Source organism: Mustela lutreola, chromosome 2 (assembly GCF_030435805.1).
Source record: "Mustela lutreola isolate mMusLut2 chromosome 2, mMusLut2.pri, whole genome shotgun sequence".
NCBI classification, from domain to species: domain Eukaryota; kingdom Metazoa; phylum Chordata; class Mammalia; order Carnivora; family Mustelidae; genus Mustela; species Mustela lutreola.
In genome coordinates this window covers 118,116,868-118,134,138 of record NC_081291.1, presented here as the reverse complement: position 1 = coordinate 118,134,138, position 17,271 = coordinate 118,116,868, and the positions used below count along the sequence as shown (strand labels likewise).

General features: G+C 38.7%; 1 protein-coding gene across 3 annotated transcripts in view; it reads left to right on the top strand.

Moving 5' to 3' along the window:
- YEATS2 (YEATS domain containing 2) overlaps positions 1 to 17,271 on the top strand; it is a 118,906-nt gene that overhangs the window by 16,746 nt on the left and 84,889 nt on the right. For 2 of the 3 annotated variants that reach the window (XM_059163339.1, XM_059163341.1), the window contains exons 2-4: positions 9,226 to 9,343; positions 13,928 to 14,025; positions 14,708 to 14,800. In XM_059163339.1, the coding sequence (XP_059019322.1) occupies positions 9,244 to 9,343; positions 13,928 to 14,025; positions 14,708 to 14,800 (291 nt within the window). In that variant the 5' untranslated portion in view covers positions 9,226 to 9,243. Of the gene's footprint in view, positions 1 to 5,929; positions 6,059 to 9,225; positions 9,344 to 13,927; positions 14,026 to 14,707; positions 14,801 to 17,271 lie in introns of those variants that run through there. The other variant, XM_059163340.1, reaches the window with a different exon arrangement.

Sequence of the window (17,271 nt, the reverse complement as noted above, 5' to 3'; positions counted from 1 at the left end):
TGAGCCACCCAGGCGCCCCTGTTTGGAGATTTTTGATGACTGTTTCAATCTCCTTACTGGTTATAGGTCTGTTCAGGTTTTCTATTTCTACCTGGTTCAGTTGTGGTAGTTTATATGTCTCCATGAATGCATACATTTCTTCCAGATTGTCAAATTTGTTGCCATAGAGTTGTTTATAATATGTTTTTACAGTTGTTTGTATTTCTTTGGTATTGGTTGTGATCTCTCCTCTTTTATTCATGATTTTATTTATTTGGGTTCTTTCTCTTTTCTTTTTGATAAGTCTGGCCAGGGGTTTATCAATCTTATTAATTCTTTCAAAGAACCAGCTCCTAGTTTCATTGATTTGTTCTATTGTTTTTTTGGTTTCTATTTCATTGATTTCTGCTCTGATCTTTATGATTTCTCTTCTCCTGCTGGGTTTAGGCTTTCTTTGTTGTTTTTTCTCCATCTCCTTCAGGTGTAGGGTTAGGTTGTGCATTTGAGACCTTTCTTGTTTCTTTTTTTTTTTTTTTAAGATTTTATTTATTTATTTGACAGAGAGAGATCACAAGTAGGCAGAGAGGCAGGCAGAGAGAGAGAGGAGGAAGCAGGCTCCCTGAGATGACCTGAGCCGGAGGCAGCAGCTTAACCCACTGAGCCACCCAGGCGCCCAAGACCTTTCTTGTTTCTTGAGAAAGGCTTGTACCGCTATATATTTTCCTCTCAGGACACAGCCTTTGCTGTGTCCTACAGATTTTGAACCATTGTGTTTTCATTATCATTTGTTTCCATGAATTTTTTCAATTCTTCCTTAATTTCTCGGTTGACCCATTCATTCTTTAGAAGGATGCTGTTTAGTCTCCATGTATTTGGGTTCTTTCCAAATTTCCTCTTGTGATTAAGTTCTAGCTTCAGAGCATTGTGGTCTGAAAATATGCAGGGAATGATCCCAATCTTTTGATACCAGTTGAGACCTGATTTGTGACCCAGGATGTGATCTATTCTGAAGAATGTTCCATGTGCCCTAGAGAAGAATGTTTATTCTGTTGCTTTGGAATGAAGTGTTCTGAATATATCTGTGACATCTGGTCCAGTGTGTCATTTAAGGCCTTTATTTCCTTGTTGATCTTTTGCTTGGATGATCTGTCCATTTCAGTGAGGGGTGTGTTAAAGTCCCCTACTATTATTGTACTATTGTTGATGTCTTTCTTTGATTTTGTTATTAATTGGTTTATATAGTTGGCTGCTCCCATGTTATGGGCATAGATATTTAAAATTGTTAGATCTTCTTATTGTGCAGACCCTTTGAGTATGATATAGTGTCCTTCCTCATCTCTTGTTATAGTCTTTGACTTAAAGTCTAATTGATCGGATATAAGGATTGCCACCCCAGCCTTCTTCTGATGTCCATTAGCATGGTAAATTGTTTTCCATCCCCTCACTTTAAATCTGGAGGTGTCTTCGGGTCTAAAATGAGTCTCTTATAGGCAGCACATTGATGGGTTTTGCTTTTTTATCCATTCTGATACCCTGTGTCTTTTAATTGGGGCATTTAGCCCATTAACATTCAGAGTAACTATTGAGAGATATGAGTTTAGTGTCATTGTATTGCCTGTAAGCTGACTATTACTATATATTGTCTGTTCCTTTCTGATCTACTACTTACAGGGTCTCTCTTTGTTTAGAGGACACCTTTCAGTATTTCCTGTAGAGCTGGTTGGGTGTTTGCAGATTCTTTCAGTTTTTGTTTGTCCTGGAAGCTTTTTATCTCTCCTTCTATTTTCAATGTTAGCCTAGCTGGATATAGTATTCTTGGCTGCATGTTTTTCTCGTTTAGTGCTCTGAATATATCATGCCAGTTCTTTCTGGCCTGCCAGGTCTCTGTGGATAAGTCTGCTGCCAATCTAATATTTTTACCATTATATGTTACAGACTTCTTTTCCCGGGCTGCTTTCAGGATTTTCTCTTTATCACTAAGACTTGTAAATTGTACTGTTAGGTGACTCGGTGTGGACCTATTCTTACTGATTTTGAGGGGGGTTCTCTGCACCTCCTGGATTTTGATGCTTGTTCCCTTTGCCATATTAGGGAAATTCTCTACAATAATTCTCTCCAGTATACCTTCTGCTCCCCTCTCTTTTTCTTCTTCTTCTGGAATCCCAATTATTCTAATGTTGTTTTGTCTTATGGTGTCACTTATCTCTCGGATTCTCCCCTCATGGTCCAGTATTTGTTTGTCTCTCTTTTGCTCAGCTTCTTTATTCTCTGTCATTTGGTCTTCTATATCACTGATTCTTTCTTCTGCTTCATTTATCCTAGCAGTAAGAGCCTCCATTTTTGATTGCACATCATTAATAGCTTTTTTGATTTCAACTTGGTTAGACTTTAGTTCTTTTATTTCTCTAGAAAGGGCTTTTATCTCTCCCGAGAGGGTTTCTCTAATATCTTCCATGCCTTTTTCGAACCCCACTAGAACCTTGAGAATTGTCATTCTGAACTCTAGATCTGACATATTACCAGTGTCCGTATTGATTAGGTCCCTAGGCTTTGGTATTGCCTCTTGTTCTTTTTTTTTGTGGTGAATTTTTCTGCCTTGTCATTTTGTCCAGATAAGAATATATGAAGGAGCAAATAAAATACTAAAAGGGTGGCAAAGACCTGAGGAAAATGTGCTTTAGCCAAATCAGAAGAGACCTCAAATCATGGTGGGGAGAAAGGGGATAAAAAGAAGTTCAGAAAAAAAATTTAAAAAGAAAAAAAAGAAAACAAATTTTAAACAAATAAAAAATAAAAAATATATATATATTAGACTAGTGACTAGAACAGGGTCACCCACTTAATTTTGGGAGTATTTTGGTCTCTTAGAAGAAACTACCTCCTAAAATTTTAAAGAATGAAAAACATATATAAGGGTAAACACAATGAAGGAATGGAATATGCCTATAAAGATGGAAAAAAAATTTTTTTATAATTTCTAAAAAAGGAGTTGATAAAGTAAGTTGGTTGGGAGAATATAGAAAAAGAAAGTGGAGAGATTTTGCTCGGGTTGGAGACTAGAACAAGCCCGGAGCTAGATTTAGGGCATATTTTGATCTATTAGAAGAAGTCATACCCCGAATTTTTTAGAAGAAAAAACCCTATGTGTATACAAAAAATAAAATTAGATAAAATGAAGGATAAAATATGACTCAAATAATGAAGGTTCAAAAAAGATGATGATTACTATTTTTTTAAATGAAAGGTATTGTTAAGATAACCTCGTTAAAAAACGTTAAAAGAGGAAAGGGTAAAAGTTAAAAAAAATTAGAAGAAGAAAATAAATAAAATTAAAAAAAATTAACTGCAAGACTAAGGAATCTTGGGGAGAAAGCCATGAATTCCATGCTTTGCTTTCTCCTCCTCTGGAATTCTGCTGTTCTCCTTGGTACGTGAACTTGGTCTTGGTTGGATTTCTTGTTGATCTTCTGGGGGAGGGGCCTGTTGTAGTGATTCTCAGGTGTCTTTGCCCCAGGCCGAACTGCAGCGCCCTTACCAGGGGTTGGGCTAAGTAATCTGCTTGGTTTCGGTTTCAGGAGCTTTTGTTCCCTGAACGCTTTGTGTAGAGTTCCGGAGGATGGGAATGAAAATGGCGGCCTCCCAATCTCAAGCCCGGAGGAGCGGAGAGCTCGGGGCCCCACTCCTCAGTGCGTCCTCAGATAAAAGTGCCCAATCACTCCCGTCTCCTTGGCCTCTGGCTGCGCTCCGAGCTCACCCAGCTTCTGACTGGTTCAAGGTAACCCCGAGCTGAGAGCTCACTCCTTGGCTCTGTCTCTGTAGCCGGCTTCCCCGCTCTAATACCTGCGAGCTCTGTGACACTCCAGACACCCGCTATCCTTCTGTGACCTCGCGGGACCTGGGGTCACGCTGACCCCGCGTGAGCTTCACCCCAGTTTAGCCTCTGAAGCGATGTCCCTCAATGGAGCAGAACTTTTAAAAGTCCTGATTTTGTGCTCTGTTGCTCTTCCACTTGCCAGGAGCCAGCCCCTCCCCCCGGGGTCTATCTTCCCGTCGCTTTGGATTCACTTCTCCGCCGATCTTACCTTTCAGAAAGTGGTCGATTTTCTGTTTCTAGAATTGTTGCTGTTCTTCTCTTCGGTCTCCTGTTGGATTTGTAGGTGTTCACAATGGATTGATAATCTATCTAGCTGATCTCCTGCTTCCTGATGTAGTCTCAGCCTGCTACTTCTCTACCATCTTGACTCCCCTATCTATCTATCTATCTATCTATTTATTTATTTATTTTTAAAGATCTTATTTATTTATTTGACAGACAGAGATGACAAATAGGCAGAGAGGCAGGCAGAGAGAGAGGGAGGGGGAAGCAGGCTCCCGGCTGAGCAGAGAGCCTGATGCAGGGCTCAATCCCAGGACCCCGGGATCATGACCCGAGCTGAAGGCAGAGACTTTAACCCACTGAGCCACATAGGTGCCCATATTTTTTTATTTTTAAGTAACCTCCATGCCCAGTGTGGGGCTTGAACTCAAAACTCCAAGATCAAGAGTCACGCACTCCACTGACTGAACCATCCAGGTGCCCCAAGCCATTAATTTTCTATAATGAGCCTGTTTAAATGACATAAATATTTTATTTTTTTTAATTATTGTTTTAAGATTTTATTTATTTATTTGAGAGAGAGAGAGAAAGAGAGAGAGAGCATGAGAGGGGAGGAGGTCAGAGTGAGAAGCAGACTCCCCGCTTAGCTGGGAGCCAGATCTATCCTGGGACTCTGGGATCATGATCTGAGCTGACGACAGTCGCTTAACCAGCTGAACCACCCAGGCACCCAGTGACTTAAGTATTTTATTTTATTTTATTTTATTTTTTTTAAAGATTTTATTTATTTATTTGACACAGATCACAAGTAGGCAGAGAGGCAGGCAGAGAGAGAGAGGGGAGAAAGCAGGCTCCCTGCTGAGCAGAGAGCCCGATGCGGGACTCGATCCCAGGACCCTGAGATCATGACCTGAGCCAAATGCAGCGGCTTAACCCACTGAGCCACCCAGGCGCCCGACTTAAGTATTTTAAATTAGAGGAATCAGCATTACATACATTTTTGAATGTGGAAGTGGTCCCATGTCATGGAGAAAATCCTTTCTCACAGACTAATTATAAACAGTGACAGACTTTTTTCTTTAAGCAGTTCACATTTACCATCTCTGTACTCTTTTGTTTCATTTGATTCAAAACCTAAAGAGTATTAATAGGACATTTTGTTTCAAAGTTGAATCTGACAGTATCTAGCAACTGTTCCTATTTCCTTTTCATAAATCTCAAAGTGAGACAAGAATCTGAAACTTAACATGACCAGGGGTCATTTGTTACACATTCCATTCTCTCACTCATTCCATCGTGATGAGAGCACGCCCCAGCAGTTGTTCCTAGCCTTAGCTGGTGGATACTTGAATGTGGCACGTGTATACTTCAGTATTGTTCTTGCTAGACAGAAGCAGACCTGAGTTATTAAAAAGTGACAGTATAGTTCTAAATCTTTTTTTTTTTAAGATTTTATTTATGTATTTGACAGAGATCACAAGTAGGCAGAGAGGCAGGCAGAGAGAGGGGGAAGCAGGGCTCCCTGCTGAGCAGAGAGCCCAATGCAGGGCTCGATCCAATGACCCTGGGATCATGACCTGAACTGAAGGTGGAGGCTTTAACCCACTGAGCCACCCAGGCGCCCCAGTCTAAATCTTTCTAAATATGTTTATCAGAAGCTCAAATCTATGCCCAGAGAAGACAGGAAAAGCTTTATTACAAGGGTTGCATGAATTACAAATGACCTTGGCAGTACAAATTAACTCATTGGTGGTTTCTTCCTTATCTACCCCAACTTTCCACAATCAAACTCTTCTCATTTTTCCCTTCTGTTTCCTTTGTTTTAGAGCAAAAGGAGCAAAGGAGAGTTTTTGCTTTATCCCTTAAATGAGGGTGAAATAAAATACTCTTTTCTTCAAAGATCCCCAGCCTTCCTGGAGAGGAGCTACTATTACTCTAGGGAAGTAGGAGGAGAATATTCAGATAATGAGGCCCATGGAATGGGTGAGTGAAGGTGATGCTGAGCACACTCATCTTTACAGATAATCTCATAAAACTCTGGAAAACTGTAGGAGACAGGGTGTCACCAAGAAATGGTGTTGCACAGAAACAGATTTGAAGACCAGCTAGGATGTGTCTGTATCTGTTTCTAGGTTTATCAGAGAATAGGATATATGTTTTTTTCCATCTGCATTAGAGTAGAATGAGGTTTGTTGATTTTTTTTTTAAAAGAATGTATTCTTTATCTAATGGCCCAAGATTTTTTCATGTTGTCTAAAACTAGTTGCAGACCAAATAGAGAAGGCAAGAACTTACTCTCACTTTTTAAAGAAAAATTATTTTTTATCTTATTTTTAGTAAGCGCTGCACCCAACGTGGGGCATAAATCATGACCCGAGGTCAAGAGTTGCATGCTCTACCAACTGAACCAGCCAGGTGTCCCATTATGCTCACTTTTTTTTTCTTTTTAAAATTTTATTCATTTATTTGACAGAGATCACAAGTAGAGAAGCAGACAGAGAGGGGGGGAGGCAGGCTCCCCACTGAGCAGAGAGAACCCAATGTGGGGCTCAATCCCAGGACCCTGAGACCATGACCTGAGCCGGAGGCAGAGGCTTTAACCCACTGAGCCACCTAGGTGCCTCTATGCTCACTTTTTATAAGCTTTAGAAACAGCAAATAACAGTTGGATTCAGGGCCTTTACAAAAGTAAAGACTCATTTATATTCTAAATTATAGCAGGTGTGTAATGATGGTGAAGAAACATTAAATGGCTTAATTCTGGATATTTGTAAGTGCTGGAGTTTTTAGAACATTTTGAGCTTATTACACAAAGTAGCAGTAACCGGAGAAAATGATCTCTTAGATCTAGGACTTAAATATATAACATTACATAACGGGTTCCTCTCCCAGCTAAATCATGTGAGCCTGTCTCTGGGATGGGTAACAGAACTGGACTAAGCCAAGAAACTTTTAAAGTGTTAGTTCTTTTATAATTTAAAATAAAATATATTTTTGAGTTAACATTTTTAAATTAATTTTATTTTAAAAATTTAATCACCTCAGTAAATGCATATTGTATATTTTTGCCTTTTGGTTAAGTAAATAACCATTAGTGATAGAACAGAGGTTTGGAAATCAGGGAGCTCTTCTTGTCTTTTCTGTGTTGTAGATGAATGCTCTAAGGGACAACTCATAACTACCCTGAGGCTGTCTTCTTATCTGTATACTGTATCGGTAGGCCCTCGATGCCCAGTAAGGGAGTCATTAGCCACAGGTGGTTATTGAGCCTTTGAAAGTGGCTGGTCCAAATTGAGATGTGCTCTAACTGTAAAATACACACTGGATTTTAAAGACTTAGCACAGAGATAAGAATGTAAAATATTTTATCGCTAATTTGTTTATATTGACTACATTGTTGGAATGATAATATTTTGGGTACACTGGTTAAGTAAAAATACAATTAAAATTAATTTCATCCATTTCTTTTTCCTTTTTTTTTTTTTTTTTTTTTTAAAGTAATCTCTACACTCAGTGTGGAGCTCAGTCTCATGATCCTGAGATCAAGAGTTGCATGCTCTACTGACTGAGCCAGCCAAGTACCCCTTTTATTCCTTTTTTTAATGTGGCTGCTAGAGAATTTTAAATTCCATACATGGCTGGGGTGCCTGGGTGGCTCAGTGGGTTAAAGCCTCTGCCTTTGGGTCCTGGGATCGAGCCCTGCATCGGGCTCTCTGCTCAGCTCTCTGCTCTGCCTCTCTGCCTACTTGTGATTTCTCTTTGTCAAATAAATAAATAAAATCTTTAAACAAATAAATTCCATACATGGCTCACATCATATGACTTTTGGACAGTACTGGTTTGGACAGCATTTCCTAAGCTAACTCATGAAATATTACTAAGTGCTCAATGTAACACAGTTTGGAAGAGGAACAGTGTCCAGTAGAACTTTTTGCAATGATATAAGTGTTCTGTATCTGCTAGCCACTGATAGCTGTTGCGCACTTGAAATGTGTTTAGTTCTGAAATTAAAAAATTGAAATCTGGGTTGCCTGGGTGGCTCAGTCGGTTAAGCTTCTGCCTTTGGCTCAGGTCATGATCCCAAGGTCCTGGAATCAAGTGCCACATCAGGCTTTCTGCTTGGTGGGGAGTCTGCTTCTCCATCTGCCCCTCCCCCTGCTCTTGTTCTCTTGTTTTAAAAGAAAAAAAGAAAAATTGAAATGTGGAAGAAAGGAACTGAATTTTGAATTAACTTTATTTTTTAATTTTTTAAATTTTTAACTAACTTTAAATAACTACATATGAGTAGTTGCTAATGTATGGGTACTGTACTGATCTAGAAGATTTATGGGATTGTTTTATTTGAAGACCTGTACACATAGGACTTATTATTTTGCAAACTTGCTTAATATGTCTGTGATTTGGGTTTATTATGAGTAATGAAAAGTGATCAGTAACAATAATATTTATTGAGTACCTGTTATGTAGCAGGCACTGTGTAAGTATCAGAAAGAGGACTTGTATGATAAATTATTTAAGAGCTTAACTATATGTATTGCTCCTGTTTTGTATTATGAATTCCAAGGTGCTATTTGGACTTTACCATGTTTTCATCAAAGTCTGGTTTCTTTCCTTCACTTATGAATGCCCTTCTGTGAAAGCCTGGCTCCTTTTGAAAAGTCTGAGCAATGTGTTACCTTATTATAGGATTTTCTCTTGAGAGGGAAAACCTACATTTTCTGACAGATGATTATGGTTTGTTTTTTTTTTTAGTTAACTTAAAAAATTTACATATTTATCAGAGAGTATGTGCATGTAGCGGGTGGGGGATGAATGATAGATGGAGAGGAAGAGAAAATCTCTAGCTGACTTTCTGTTGTGGGGGAAGCCTGACGCCTGGCTCAGTCTCACAACCCTGAGATCATAACCTGCGTCAACACCAAGTGTTGGACACTTAACCAACTTAGCCACCCAGGAGCCCCTGTTTTTAGTAAACTTTTGAAGTTAGTTATGCTTTTGACTTTAACAGGGATATATATATGTCTTAGATAGAGACTTAAGAGTTCAGTATTATGTAGTATTTATTCTCTTCATTTACGTGTGCACATGCAGTTATAAGTACTAGTATCAAGCAGTGTTTGTTTATTTATTCGCTTATTACTACTTCACAGTGAAGAACGAATATCATCATGTCTGGACTCAAGCGAACAATCAAAGAAACCGATCCAGATTATGAGGACGTGTCTGTGGCCCTTCCAAATAAGCGTCATAAAGCAATTGAGAATTCAGGTACGAATGCACCTGCTTTGAGAAATTATTTCTTTGTTGAGATGTGCTTCCTTATAAGATTTATAGGGATTAAGACAAAATGCATTTCCACTGTTTTGTATAATCTGAAGAGGGATTAGTTAACTCCTCTGTTAACAGCAATACGCCGTGTGTTCCAACGAAGACCAGAAGACAATTACATAGACAGTGAAAGTGTCAATAGTGAGACTGGCTGAAAGATTTAGCTATCATGGTAAGTCGGTCATAACCATAAAGTCTTATAATATGCAGTATGGATAGATGATAATAGGTGGTACATGGATTAAGGTTTTCTATTACAGTAGTGCCATATTATTTTAATGTCTGTTGGACATACATGGTCTAATCAAACTCATAGTTTCATGACTACTGTTGCTTAGGATAAGGCTAAAATTATTTAAATATAATATTTAATTATGTGAAATAGATGTTTCATATGATTCTCAGATGTAGTGTAGGTAACTTAAAGGTGGTATATGGAGGACCTAAATTTGGAAGATTCTGATCTAGTTTAACCCTTGCACTTAGCTGCTTTTAGTTTAGGCTCAGAGGTGTGAAATTACTTGCCCAAGATCATATTATTAGTTGAAGAGCAAATTATCAAATATGTGTCTGTAGCTACCCAGAATATTTTAAGGTATCTCAGGAGAAGGTGCTGAATTTGGGTTTTTAAAACAAATTATTGCTGAAATTCACTGCTGTTTATTAAAATAATAAATCTATGTAAATTGACACGACTGGGTACAGAAGGCATCCAAGTCATATTGTTGTAACTCCACAAAGATAAGTGGAAGTAGTGAAAGAAAATTTGTGTCTCCAAGTGCAGTCAAGTCCTATGAAGTAGTGAAAGAAAATTTGTGTCTCCAAGTGCAGTCAAGTCCTGTGTACCTCCCAAAATTCTTTGTGGACCAAAAATTATCAAATTGAATTCTAAATAATGAAAACATTTCACTGCAACCTTTCTCCTCATTCAGTTATTTTATTTATAAGGAAATTATTTCCTTTCAGTAATAAGCCAAAGACTTGTGACACTTAGATTCATTACTCAAATGCATCAGATGGCATGACTTTTTTAATAAAAATAAGAAGGAAAACTGATTGTTTTAGTGAACATAATAATTTCACTTTAAAAATACAGTGTAATTTCCCAGGTACTTAGCCTAAGCAGGGATAGTTTTTCCTACTGAGGGATAATTTGCTATTCTTCCTCTGGGTGACCATTCTGTGCCTAATCCCAAACTGTATTTTTATTTCTCAGAATTTTGCTTCTGAATACTTCCTTTTGCTTATTATATTGTTTTGTTTTTATTAGAAGAGTTTCTCTCTAAGGAGCTTATGATAAAACAGCCCTCAGTGATCAAGTTCTCTGACTTCAGCTTCTTTTCCCTAAGAATATCTGCTGGTTTGTACACACAAGGATATATATATATAAGGATCTATATATAGTGATACTAGAAAATATTCTTTGACAATGACAAAAAGCAGTCATTTTCCTCCATGCAGACTATCCATAAGAATGCTCAGTTATACCATTTATACCATTATTAGTTTGAAGTTGCCAGTTTAATGATATATTTTACAGAGAGAAAATTACATGGGTCATCAGAGGGTCCAAATTTTCTCTGTAATTTTTCATACACTCCAAAGCATGCATGAACATCATTTTTTTTTTAAAGGTTCTTTTCTGGGACGCCTGGGTGGCTCAGTTGGTTAAGTGGCTGCCTTCGGCTCAGGTCATGATCCCGGCGTCCTGGGATCGAGTCCCGCGTCGGGCTCCTTGCTCGGCAGGGAGCCTGCTTCTCCCTCTGCCTCTAGCCTGCCACTCTGTCTGCCTGTGCTTGCGCTCTGTATCTCTCTCTCTCTCTAACAAATAAATAAAAATCTTTAAAAAAATAAAAATAAAAAAAATAAAGGTTCTTTTCTTTTTTTTTTAAAGATTTTACTCATCCATTTGACAGACAGAGATCACAAGTAGGCAGAGAGGCAGGCAGAGAGAGAGAGGAGGAAGCAGGCTCCCCGCTAAGCAGAGAGCCTGACGTGGGGCTCGATCCCAGGACCCTGGGATCATGACCTGAGCCGAAGGCAGAGGCTTTAACCCATTGAGCCACCCAGGCGCCCCTGAACATCATTTATTTTTCATATTGTAGATATAGGCTCACTTTGTATAATTCCCAGTTTTTTTTTTCTTTTTTAAGGATTTTATTTTTAAGTAATCTCTACACCCAGTGTGAGACTTGAACTTACAAACCCAACATCAAGAGTCTCATGCTGTACTGACTGAGCCAGCCAAATGCCCCCAAATTCCAGGGTTTTCAGGCAGTTCTTTGGCTCTTTTTTCCTCTTGTATCTGATATTTTAAACTCTGAGTTGCATATTACTTTGAGTAGTCATCATCTGAATTCTGTGACCTCTAGAGGCATTTTTTTAATCCTCTTTTTTTTTAATTTCAAGGTTTTTTTTTTAAAGATTTGTTTGTTTGATAGGGAGAGACAGTGTGCATGGGGGAGAGGCAGAAAGAGAGGGGAGAATCTCTAGCAGACACCATGACTTCAGGCTCTATCTCATGACCTTAAGATCATGACCTGAGCTAAAACTAAGAGTCACTCACCTGACTGTGCCACTCAGGTGACCCCTTGAAATTTTATGTAAATTCTAGTTATCATATAGTACGTTATTGCTTTCAAGAGTAGAGGCTTGTGGGGGTGCCTGGGTAGCTCAGTTGGTTAAGCGTCTGCCTTCAGGCTCAGATTTTGAGCCCAGGGTCCTGGGATCAAGCCCTGCATCAGGTTCCCTGCTCAGCGGGGAGCTTTCCTCTTCCTCTCCTCCCTGCTTGTGCTCTCTCTCACTATATTTTCTGTCCCTCTCTCGAATAAATAATAAATAAAATCTTAAACAAAAGAGAGAGGGAGAGAGAGGCTTTTTTTTTTTTTTTTGAGAGAGAGAGAGATTGAGGGGCGGGGTGCAGAGAGAGTAAGAGAATCCCAAGCAGGCTGTACACCCAGGACAGAGCCTGCCGTGGGGCTTGATCTCATGACCCTGAAATCATGACTTGGGTGGAAATCAAGAGTTGGACACTTTGGCGTGCCTGGGTGGCTCAGTGGGCTAAGCTTCTGCCTTCGGCTCAGGTCATGATCTCAGGGTCTTTGGATCAAGCCCCGCATCGGGCTCTCTGCACCCCTCCCCCGCCCCAGCCTGCCTCTCTGCCTACTTGTGATCTCTCTCTGTCAAATAAATAAATAAAGTCTTTAAAAAAAAAAAAAAAAAAGAGTTGGACACTTAACTGACTGAGACACCAGGGGCCCCAGAGGCATTTTTTTATTTTTGAGTTCTTTCTTTGCTCGTTCTTTTAGGTAGTTGTAATCAGGAACTGCTGAATTGCTTGCTAGATCCTTCTCTATAGAAGGAAGTCCCCTGCCTTCTTTATGAGCTGCTCTTATGTCACAGACTATACCTCCCCTCTAGCTACCTCTTTATTTTCTTTTTCTTTGGAACTGTGGTTTTTCACAGGTCACCAAATATTTCTGTCAGAATCTTAATGGATTTCTTTTTGTTGTTAGGTAATTTTTATTTTGGTATAATTCCTAGCAGAAAAATTGCAAGGAATACTTTTATATCTTTTATCCAGATTAATTAGCCAGTTGTTTATATTTTGCCTCATTTATCTGCCCCCCCCCACACATGCGCGTGCGCTCTCTCAGATACGTGCATCTTTGCATGCAAGTGTATATGCACGTCATTCTTTTTATTTTATTTTATTTTATTTTTAAAAGATTTTATTTATTTATTTGACAGAGAGAAATCACAAGTAGATGGAGAGGCAGGCAGAGAGAGAGAGAGAGAGAGGGAAGCAGGCTCCCTGATGAGCAGAGAGCCCGATGCGGGACTCGATCCCAGGACCCTGAGATCATGACCTGAGCCAAAGGCAGCGGCTTAACCCACTGAGCCACCCGGGCGCCCCCACATTATTCTTTTTAAATCTCTGGAAAATAAATTGGACACTTGTAAACACAAGTGTTGTGTTTCTTAAGAAGATTTGTCTTTTGTAATTGCAGCGTTATTATCAGAAGCAGGAAATTTTAACATTCATCATTACATTATGTAGCGTTCAGTCCATATTCAGGTGTTACCAATTTCGCAGTATTGTATTTTATAACTGTTTCCCTCTCTAGGCTCCAGTCCAGGATCACACAGTGCATTTTGTTGTCATACCTCTTTAATCTCTTTTAATCTCCTCAACCTTTCTGCCTTCCTTGACTCTAATGTTTGAATCATGTAAGCCAGTTATTTTGTAGAATGTCCTTCAGTTTGGGTTTGTTTGATGTTCCCTGTAATTAGATTTAGCATTTTTGGCCAGAGTGCCTTAGAGTGATGTAGACTTCTCAGTGCCTTATGTCAGTTTGCTGCCATATTAGTAATGTTAACTTTTCATCATTGGTTAAGGTGACAGCCACTAGGTTTCTCCATGTAGGAATTACTGTTTCCTGGGTTTCTTTTTTTACATACTGACTTAGATCATGATAGTCACTGAGTAATTAGACCTTGGATTATTTTATGTTCATTATGCAGCTCGAGATGCTGCTGTGCAGAAGATCGAGACTATTATCAAGGAACAATTTGCACTTGAAATGAAGAATAAGGAACATGAAATTGAAGTCATTGACCAGGTATAATGGTGATAAATAATTTTTTTTAAAAAAGCTGTTGCAAAAAAATCTGTTGATAGAATCGTGATTTTTCCCCTTTGCTGTTCTTTCATTTATTTAAAGATTTATTTATTAGAGAGTGCATGAGCAATGGGGAGGGGCAGAGGAAGAGGGAGAAGCATATTCCCCACTGAGTCAGGAGCCTGATGCACATGCAGGACTCAATCCCAGGACCCTGAGATCTTGCTCTGAGCTATGCAGGCACCCCTCCCCCTCTTACTGTTCTTTTAAAAAGAGTGTTCTCATTTTGGAAAAAAGGTGTATATATATATATTTTTCCCCTATAAATGAAATGCAGAAATACATAATGAAAAAAATTACTTGAAATTCCATCCCAAAAAAATAATTCCTTTTTGCTCTTGTACCTACTATTTTTGCAGACAGTTCTCAATGAGTATTTATACATACACATAAATATACATACTAACATGTATGCATACTCTTGTAAAATTAGCTTTTGTCGAAATTCCTTTAAAAAATCTTTTGTAGTGTGACAGGTAGAGATGGTCATTTTTATTTGCTTTTCTTCAGTTATTAGAGAATTGAGCTTTTGATCATTTGTATTCTTATTTTATTAATTTTTTGTAGTATATCTCATCTGTGATTTCTGTTTTTTAAAGTAACAAGTTGACATTATTTTTAGCGACTGATTGAAGCAAGAAGGATGATGGATAAACTTCGTGCCTGCATTGTTGCAAATTACTATGCTTCTGCAGGGCTTCTAAAAGTTTCTGAGGTAAGTCTTCCTTATCTACAGTCACTTCTGGCTATCCATATTTGATATGTGTGAAGGGGAAATTAGTGTTGATGTGAAATTCCTGCCTTTGAAACATTTCTTATATTGACCTTTAGAACTCAAGAAGCCTATTTTACCTTCCTGGGAAAATACATAAACTGTCAATAATCCTAAGTATCGTTTTTCCCTTTATTTTTATTTTTTTTATTTAGAGAGAGCATGAGCGTGGGGTGAGGAGGGATAGACGGAGAGAGAAAATCTCAAGCAGGCTATACGCCCAGCGCAGAGCCCGACACAGGGGTCAGTTTCATGACCCTGAGATCATGGCCTGAGTTGAAATCAGGAGTCGTATACTTAACCAACAACTTAGCCGGGCACCCTAACATTTTTCACTTTATATTAAATCCTTCTCCAGCTAATATTTAGCACTGTTCCTAGGCTTTGTTAGGTACAAAGTTGAGTGAGACTGTATTCTAACTTGCCTTATTTTTCCTTTGGTTGTGATCAGCTTTGAAGTGAGTTTTAGATAGACTGATTTTCCTAATGAATAGCAATTTGTAGTTTCAGTAGATACATCCTATTCAGGAAGCCCTGATTTTTTTCCCCTCACTTTCTATGAAAAATCTCAAATCCACAAAAGAGATTAAATAAGCACCTGTTTTTGCATCATATTCACCATTTTTAACATTTTGTCATCTTTGTTTTATCTATCTTACTTTTCTGTAAAACATTTGAAAATAAGTTCCAGGCGTCATGACACCTTACCCTTAAATCATACATTTCCTAAAGGATATTCTTGTATGACTTCCTTATATTATTTGCTAATCAGTCCATATTCAGATTTTCCCATTCATCCCCAAAATATCTTTTTTTTTTTTTAAAGATTTTATTTATTTACTTGAGAGAGAGAGACAGTGAGAGAGAGCATGAACGAGGAGAAGGTCAGAGAGAGAAGCAGACTCCCCATGGAGCTGGGAGTCCGATGCGGGACTCGATCCCAGGCCTCCAGGATCATGACCTGAGCCAAAGGCAGTCATCCAGCCAACCGAGCCACCCAGGCGTCCCCCCAAAATATCTTTTAAAGCTGTTTTTTGATGTAGGATCTAATCGGACTTCAGGGGCTACATTTGGTTGTTTGGTTTCTCTAGACTTATTTTATCTAAAATAGTTCACCTTTTCTCCCCATGATATTGACTTATTTAAAGAGATCTGGCCAGGGCGCCTGGGTGGCTCAGTGGGTTAAAGCCTCTGCCTTTGGCTCAGGTCATGGTCCCAGGGTCCTGGGATCAAGCCCTGCATTGGGCTCTCTGCTCAGCAGGGAGCCTGCTTCCTCCTCTCTGTCTCACTGCCTCTCTGCCTACTTGTGATCTCTGTCTGTCAAATAAATAAATAAATAAGTCTTTGAAAAAAAAAAAAGATCAGGCCATTTATCCTACATTTTGTGTTTGTTTGATTTTTTTCCTTGGGTTATTCCTTCATTCTGTTTTTCTGCAAACTGATAGTTGGGTCTAAAGATTTGATTAAAGTTAGAAGTTTTTGGCAATGATACTTCATAAGAGATACTAGATACCTCATATATCACAAATTGGAATATTAAGTTTTTATCACTTTGGTAATGTGATTGCTACTGGATTACTCCATTTATTAAGGAATAGGAATAGGATTGAAACTGAAACAGAAGTGTTTCTTCTTGTTTGATATTTTGATCATTTCCTATAACTTTTATTCATTTTTCATTTTCAAATTTCCTAAATTTTCTCAATTAGAATTAGATAATTCTCTTGGATAGTACTGGCTCAATGAGAGTGGTAGCAGGCCAGGGGAACGTACAATGCCATACTGGTTTGCATTGTCCCTCATGGTTTTTACAGGTGAAATGTACCATATTTTGGTACCATATTTTGGCTTTCATGTCATCCTGTGTTGCTTGAGGGTACCTGGCATTGGTCATACTCCCGATGTTGTCTTAGAAATCTGGAGCATTATTTGAATTTAATCTTACATATTAGGTAGTTGTTTCTTCTACTGCAGGAGTTTCCCTAATACATAGTAGAGTCTGAACTACTTTTTAGAGCTACCATAACAAATTGCCACTAGCTTCATGGCTTAAAACAAGAGGAATTTATTATCTCGTGATTCTGGAGGCTAACAGTCCAAAATCAAGGTGTTGCTAGACCATGAAGGCTCTAGGAAAGAAACCTTCCTCACCTTCTCCTACCTTCTGGCAGTTGCTGGCAAACCTTGGCATTCCGTAGTTTGTGGCTACATCACTCCAGTTTCTGCCCCTATCTTCACATGGATGTTTTACCTGTTACGTGTCTCCACATTTCCCTTTAATTAGGTAAGCGCTAATCCCGTATGACATTATCAACTTGATGACATTTGCAAAGTCCCTGTTTCTAAATAAAGTCACATTCACAGGTTTGGAGTGGACATGAATTTTTGGGAGACACTCTTCAAAACAGGGCAGA